This window comes from Notothenia coriiceps, unplaced genomic scaffold (genome assembly GCF_000735185.1).
Source record: "Notothenia coriiceps isolate Sejong01 unplaced genomic scaffold, NC01 NC01_scaffold00008282, whole genome shotgun sequence".
NCBI classification, from domain to species: Eukaryota; Metazoa; Chordata; class Actinopteri; order Perciformes; family Nototheniidae; genus Notothenia; species Notothenia coriiceps.
This window is the reverse complement of record NW_011340983.1, coordinates 24,896-32,174: the sequence shown is the minus strand read 5'-3', so window position 1 is coordinate 32,174 and position 7,279 is coordinate 24,896. Positions and strand designations below refer to the sequence as shown.

The 7,279-nt window shown below is 42.8% G+C and overlaps 1 protein-coding gene across 2 annotated transcripts in view; it reads left to right on the top strand.

The window, feature by feature from the left end:
* Positions 1–3,255, top strand: part of LOC104944507 (adaptor related protein complex 2 subunit mu 1) — a 12,994-nt gene extending 9,739 nt beyond the window's left edge. For both annotated transcript variants that reach the window (XM_010770050.1, XM_010770051.1), the window contains 5 exons: positions 600–722; positions 934–1,069; positions 1,213–1,310; positions 1,554–1,665; positions 2,278–3,255. In XM_010770050.1, coding sequence (XP_010768352.1) covers positions 600–722; positions 934–1,069; positions 1,213–1,310; positions 1,554–1,665; positions 2,278–2,412 — 604 coding nt within the window. In that variant the 3' untranslated portion in view covers positions 2,413–3,255. The remainder of the gene's footprint in view (positions 1–599; positions 723–933; positions 1,070–1,212; positions 1,311–1,553; positions 1,666–2,277) is intronic.
* Positions 3,256–7,279: the final 4,024 nt, after the last annotated feature.

Here is a 7,279-nt window from a genome sequence, read left to right as displayed (position 1 = left end):
AAAAACATATGAGGTTGTAAACAGCGTGCTTCCTGACGGACACACACAGCGTTGAGAGCGGTCAGGTAGGGCAGCACGTGAAGTCAGCACCGATGCAGACTCGCTGTTTGAGGGCTTGATAACCCACTCCCCCTCCACACTCGTTGGTTTGGAACAGCACCTAATGTGGCGGACCCTCCGCGCAAACGTAGGGGTAGTGTGTAGGGGGTGGATTGGAATTGGGCCTAAGAATCATCTCATGCACTCAATACAAATCAAACACTCCATGTTAAGTATTTGGTGTACATGCTGGCTCTGTCCCTACTCTTTGCAATAGTTGGTGTATTGTTTATGTATGTATTACCCCACCTTACGTCTAACTGGGTCCGTGGTGTTTTATTGCTCTAAAGTGTCATTAACCACCAGGTCTTCATGTCCTGATACTAGCAGTTATCTTCTCTGTCCTTGTTGTTCTGCTCATGGTGTTCTCACTATTGATATCAATTTAGGGAGATAAGTAGTTTCATATATTTTGATTAAATCATTTAAAACAAGTGAACTAATGTCCTTGTGTGTCTTTGTGTCTCTTTGTGTGTCTCTGATGTGTTTTTGTCTTGCAGCAGCGGGAAGCAGTCCATAGCCATCGACGACTGCACCTTCCACCAGTGTGTGCGCCTCAGTAAGTTTGACTCGGAGCGTAGCATCAGCTTCATCCCCCCCGATGGAGAGTACGAGCTCATGAGGTCAGTGGATTGGAATATCTGTAAACCCTTCTGTCTGTTATCAGGCTGTCTAATAGACACGAGTAGAGACTGAAAGCATACGATGGTGCCTTCTATCCTTCAATAGTTGTTGTTTGGAGAAATGAACGACAGGCATTAATGAGCACTGAAACAACTTGAGGAAATCCTTGCTTTTGTTACATTATCCAATCTCTCCCCGTCTTCCTGGCAGGTATCGCACCACTAAAGACATCATCCTGCCGTTCCGAGTTATTCCTCTGGTCAGGGAGGTCGGCCGCACTAAACTGGAGGTTAAGGTGGTCATCAAGTCCAACTTCAAACCCTCGCTGCTGGCCCAAAAGATCGAGGTGAGCTCTTATCAAAGTCACGTGCTGATAAACACTAACCCTATCAAACACAGGTCCTATTTCCTCACAGCTCAGACATGGCCTAATGTAATGAGTTTTAAATGATGTTAAACGTTTATCTCTCCTTATTATGACCTCCTCAGGTGCGTATCCCCACGCCCCTCAACACCAGCGGCGTGCAGGTGATTTGTATGAAGGGAAAAGCGAAGTACAAGGCCAGCGAGAACGCCATTGTCTGGAAGTGAGTAGTCCCTCTGACCGTAAATCCACGAGATACAACCTAACGCTGTTTTATGCTCAGTCAGGTTAATGATCCACAGCTGCTCTGTGCCGTTTGCTTGTTTAACCACTCGGACAGTCTTATTCACTTTACACAACTGTTGTACTTATTTATTCTTGTGGGGGTTTCAAAATGGGGTTCCTTGTTGCTGAGATCTATACACTAATCTGATCTGTGTGTGTGTGTGTGTGTGTGTGTGTGTAGGATCAAACGCATGGCTGGGATGAAGGAGTCTCAGATCAGTGCTGAGATCGAGCTGCTGCCGACCAACGATAAGAAGAAATGGGCCAGGCCTCCCATCTCTATGAACTTTGAGGTCAGAACACACAAATAGTTTTTACAGTCTTCCTCTCTGTTACATATAGTTTGTAAATCTGATACTGAACTCATTCATTACACCTCTTCCCAATAACTTGCAGAGCTTCAGTGTATGCTTCGGCAACTATTTTGATAATTGGTTTTAGTAATCTTTCAAGAAAAAATAGTTAAAATTCTGTTTCTCAGCTTCCTAAATGTGAATATTGTTCTTTATCACTCATGACAGTAAACTCAATATATTTAGAGTTGACATTGAGTGTTCTGCTGAAAGAGAGTTTTCAAAAACCAAACAACAAAGAATGTTATCAAAATAATCAATGATAAGACTGAAAATAATCCCGGATCGCATCCCTAAACTAGGAACTAATTTACTCCCTGATTTAAATGAGCTATCTTGTTGCGTAGCTGAACTTTGTACAGCGTTGGCAACCAAACACATGGACTATGGATTAAAAATGATCCCGGTATCAGCCATGCAAATCACTGCAATTACTTTTACCTCATACACACTTCCTGCTTAATCCTCACAGCCACAGTAACAACCCGTATGGCCTACATCTCCCAGCATGCCCCGACGCGTCTTCCTAACCTCCGTCTTCTGGTCCTGCAGGTTCCCTTCGCTCCCTCCGGTCTGAAGGTGCGCTACTTGAAGGTGTTCGAGTCCAAGCTCAACTACAGTGACCACGACGTCATCAAATGGGTGCGCTACATCGGCCGCTCCGGCATCTACGAAACCCGCTGCTAAAGCCCCCTCCCCGCTCCCCCCATCATGCACCCCCACCACCTTCTCACCCCTTCCTAACTACGTGTTGGAGATTGAATTGACATCGTATGAAAAAAAGAGAAGTAAATGATATACTGCACAGATATATGCAAAATGTGAACCATTGTACCGTATATATCTCGTAGTGGTGAGTAAAAACCTGTAAACCAACTGGTGTCCGAAAGAAACAAGACGTGATGCAGGTGGGGACCAGGGGGTGGGGACTGAGGCACCTCTGGGTGTCCCTCAGGGTCGCTCTCTTGTGTTTATTCCACCATCTACTCTCCAGTTACTTTAGAAGTCCTAGAGGGAATCCCGGTAGCTGTTGTGGTTTAAATGAGTACCGAAAGTCCCTGGATATGAACTTCTGTCTCAGTAGAGTCTACCCTTTAAGGTCCAGATGCAGTGACTGATTGTGTATTGTGGACTGATTGATATTGATCTGTTATTTTTAGTCAATTTGGATCAAAAGTCTCATTTCAAAGTCTCTTAGGGATGTTTCAAAAAGACAATGAATTGATAGTGGCTGAACTGTTTTTGTACTTTCTGGAGAGTGTATTGTTTTTTTTCCCCCTTGCTATTTTTCCAATACTAGTGAGCAACATTAAAGAAAAAATGACCATTCCAGTTTTGCGGTCTGAACATCATCCCCTCCTGAGATCTACTTTGTCACACTGGTTTGATTCAAATATGTGTTTGGGGGAAATCAGTGTGTGTGCAGCGAGGTGAGGTCTCCCCCTGGTGGTCCTCCTCGTCACTGTCTGCCTCTTCATGTTTTTAGCCCTGGTGACCGTTCTGTCCAATAAAATCTGACTATGTAACCAACTCTGCTTCCTTTCCGTGTTAATGTTGTATTGTAGAGGTTCAATTTGTCCTCAAGACACTTTTCCAATGTAGAGAATGTCCATTTGATATAGCCTGTTTTGATATGTGAAAGATTTTCAACATGTATTAAATCATGTTTAAACAGATTTGGTAGGAAAGAAGCTACTGTGATTTAGTATTGAAAAATAAAATATTTAAACTATTGTTGATTCTTTTGGAAATAATACATCTTTTAAGTCGGATGCTAATGGCACCCGGCAACCCACAACAAAAATAAACGGTCTCAGTCCAGAAATGCTTTGGCCAACATGTTTAATACACTTTTCCTGTCAACTTTCCTCTACATCCAGGACTAAAAACAAAAAGATACATGATTAAACTGGTTTAAAACATTTACATGTGTACCTAGCAGTGGTGACAGTTATCGGCTTGCCCTTAAGTCTTTTTGCCACCTGACTCCCGGACATGCTGACTGAGAAGTTCACACAGATTCCACAAGAATCGAGGCGAGGGTTCCCAAAAGTTGCTTAGCACAAATCACAGCTGGATTTGCTCTGCTTTTAATTCCTAAAAGTAGCAATTAATAGCGATGGGAATCATTTGAGTTATTTTTCCAACCTTGAAATCTGAATCACACCCTGAAGAATAGAGGCTGTAGCGAAGATTGATTTCATTGTAAGTTCTTTTTGGGAAACCAAGCCTAGCACAGACCAATCTGACATCTGCCAACATTTATATTAGTCATCTCACAGTATTGCATTACATCTTCAGATCAGCTGTGATGTTTCATATTTCAGTTATATAGGAGACGACACGCATTAATGAAGGAAAAGCACACCAAGGCCGGAGGGACTCAGTCACCTTGCTTCAGTGCGGCAAACGGCTCAGAACAAAAAACAATGTTCAAACTTTGTGCTCATCTCAGGAAACTAAATCAGTTCAGGGCAGAAGGAGGTAGCTACATAAACGTTGATCGGGGGTTTTGAGTACAGAATCCCGAACACCAGCAGAAGTCCTGCAGATTGGTGAAAAAAGCTCAATGTTTAAGACAGTGTTTTATATTTTGCCGTGTGACTCATAAAAAAGCCTTAATCATAAAAGTGTGCTTCTAACTCCAACTAACCTCAGATCATATCCATCAAGAGAAGTAAGGAATTGAGACAGTTCTCATGACTTTCTATTGTGTGTATCCAATTTGAATGACTACCTCCCTACAGGCCCAGGGGATGCAGTCAAACAAAGAAAACCGTAACATAACTCCAGCCTGGCTCATGTTGATTCACTGCTCAAACTGTGAAAGTACTTATAAACATAAATGATTAAGCTTATTATCTGTACAGAGGATAAAGACGGATGAAATCTACAAAAATAAGTATTTCTACATCGACATTTAAATGGGTCGTCCTTGCGAGAAAGGCGTCCAGTTTAAAACTAGTCTTCCAAAGACTGATTCTTGTCATAAAAGCAAAAGGTATTACTGTATGCAGTAAAAGTCAAAGCTGAACCCAGATCTGTCAACAGGCGTCCGAACATGCCGACTTGCACTCACAAACATCACATGCACAGACACGCAGAAACCCAAGGCAGGCAGATAAACTTGCAAAGCTGCTGTTTAGTGAAACTCCACTCCCAGGTTCAGATCTGACATCATCTGGAGTTTTCCTGTTAGTTTAAAGTCATGTTCTTGTTAGTATGAGCAGAGTATAAACTGCCCCACATCATTCAATTGTCCAGTTTCCTGACCTGCTCTGAAAGACTTCCAGGAGACGTTTAAAAATCTCAGCTCACCGCTCCCACAACAAACTACACGTGCCGCTCCAGCAAAATACCGAAAGCATACCCTCCCGCTAAAGCCATGACGAAAACACAAACCTCTACTTCACAACGCCAACCTTTAAGAACCCGTCAGTATATGGAAGAGTGCACCCCTGAAAATATCCCTAAGTGCTGGTGAGAGACTGATTAACTCGACATGAAAAGTGACGGAGATAAATCAAACTAATATTCAAAGAACGTGAATGACTAGTGGTACCGTTTACTGACCAATACACAGAAACAAAGAGGATAACAATGTCTGTTTTAAAACAAAACCTGTGGAGGAACTTGCTAGTACGGTTACACTGAAGAGCTGAAAATCTAAAAATCATAAACAGAAAAAAAAAAAAAAATGGAAGCAGGAGCTCGATGAAAACCATGTGACTCGACAGCCTTAGCGTCTGACGGTAACCCCCGGCGACAGCGATGGATCCAGGTGTGCTCTAGCTCTCGTTGTCTTCGTCATCGTCGTCCTCGCTGACGAGGTATCCGCGGGCGCCGCTGTGGTGGGGGGGAGGCGAGGGGGGAGGGGAGGTCTTGGTGAAGAAGGGGAGGCGGAAGGTGGGAGAGGGGGAGCGCTCCTCTCTGGAGGGGGAGCTGTTGGGGCTCTGCCTCGGGCTGATGGCCTGCAGCATGCGACCCTTCCCCTCCTTCAGCATGTGCTTCTGTCGAGAGGGGGGGGGGGAAGACGTTAGGAGGTCTGAAACATGTGGATGGGATGGATTCAGGATTACAAACTGTGCTTCAAACAATCAGAGAGCGGTTCTGAGGCTTTACTGTTTGGTTTGTCCTATTTCATTCAGCAACATTTGATTCACCACTCGAGCTGTTTTCCCGTCTTAATGCACGCTAATGTAGCCGTCTGTCTTTCTAAACTACAAAGAAAAAATATATAGTAAAACCAGTGTTGTAGTCAAGTCACCAATTCTCGAGTCCAAGTCCGAGTCACCCAAGGAGTGTCCGAGTCGAGTCCGAGTCATCATTACCTGTGTTCGAGTCCGAGTCCATGTCCGAGTCATCATTACCTTTGTTCGAGTCCAAGTCACCCAAGGAGTGTCCGAGTCGAGTCCGAATTACCTGTGTTCGAGTCCGAGTCCATGTCCGAGTCACCTAAGAAGAGTCCAAGTCAAGTCCGAGTCACAAGTCTTCATGTATTAATCTTCGTGGATATATGTGTTGAAATGTAGCTGCTCCTCTACATTGCTTTCATCTTGTCATGTTATACTAATATGTCTATTGAACTGCTGTGAAGCGAGTTTGGCTACAATTCTTGTAATAGGTGCTATACAAATATAAAGCTTATTATTATTATTATTATTATTGTAAATGACCTTTAATGTCTAACTATATTTAAAATTAGTTTTGTATGCCAATATTTTCCTATGGTAAAGTTTTCGTTTTGCACTTTTATTTTGATAGTAATAAGATCGGGACTCTTATTTTGAAGGAACTTTTACCGGTTAAATCGGTTTACCATAAAGATTAAGCCCCAGAAAGCACATGGCTACTTAGCATGCAACATGTGCTTTCGTGTTATCGGCTGAATCTTTATTTATTAGATCACGTTACCCTGATGATAGTGTTCAAGACAGCCTATACAGGACTGTCTCAGAAAATTAGAATATTGTGATAAAGTTCTTTATTTTCTGTAATGCAATTTAAAAAAACAAAAATGTCATACATTCTGGATTCATTACAAATCAACTGAAATATTGCAAGCCTTTTATTATTTTAATATTGCTGATTATGGCATACAGCTTAAGAAAACTCAAATATCCTATCTCTAAATATTAGAATATCATGAAAAAGTATACTAGTAGGGTGTTCAACGAATCACTTGAATCGTCTAATTAACTCGAAACACCTGCAAGGGTTTCCTGAGCCTTGAAAAACACTCAGCTTGGTTCAGTAAACTAAATCACAAGTATGGGGAAGACTGCTGATCTGACTGCTGTCCAGAGGACCGTCATTGACACCCTCCATCAGGAGGGTAAGACACAAAAAGAAATTTCTCAAAGAGCAAGCTGTTCACAGAGTGCAGTTTCAAAGCACATCCACAAAAAGTCTGTTGGAAGGGGGAAATGTGGCAGGAAACGCTGCACAACCAAGAGAGATGACCGCAGCCTTAACAGCATTGTGAAGAAGAGTCGCTTCCAGAATTTGGGGGAGCTTCAAAGACAGTGGACTGAAGCTGGAGTCCAGGTATCAA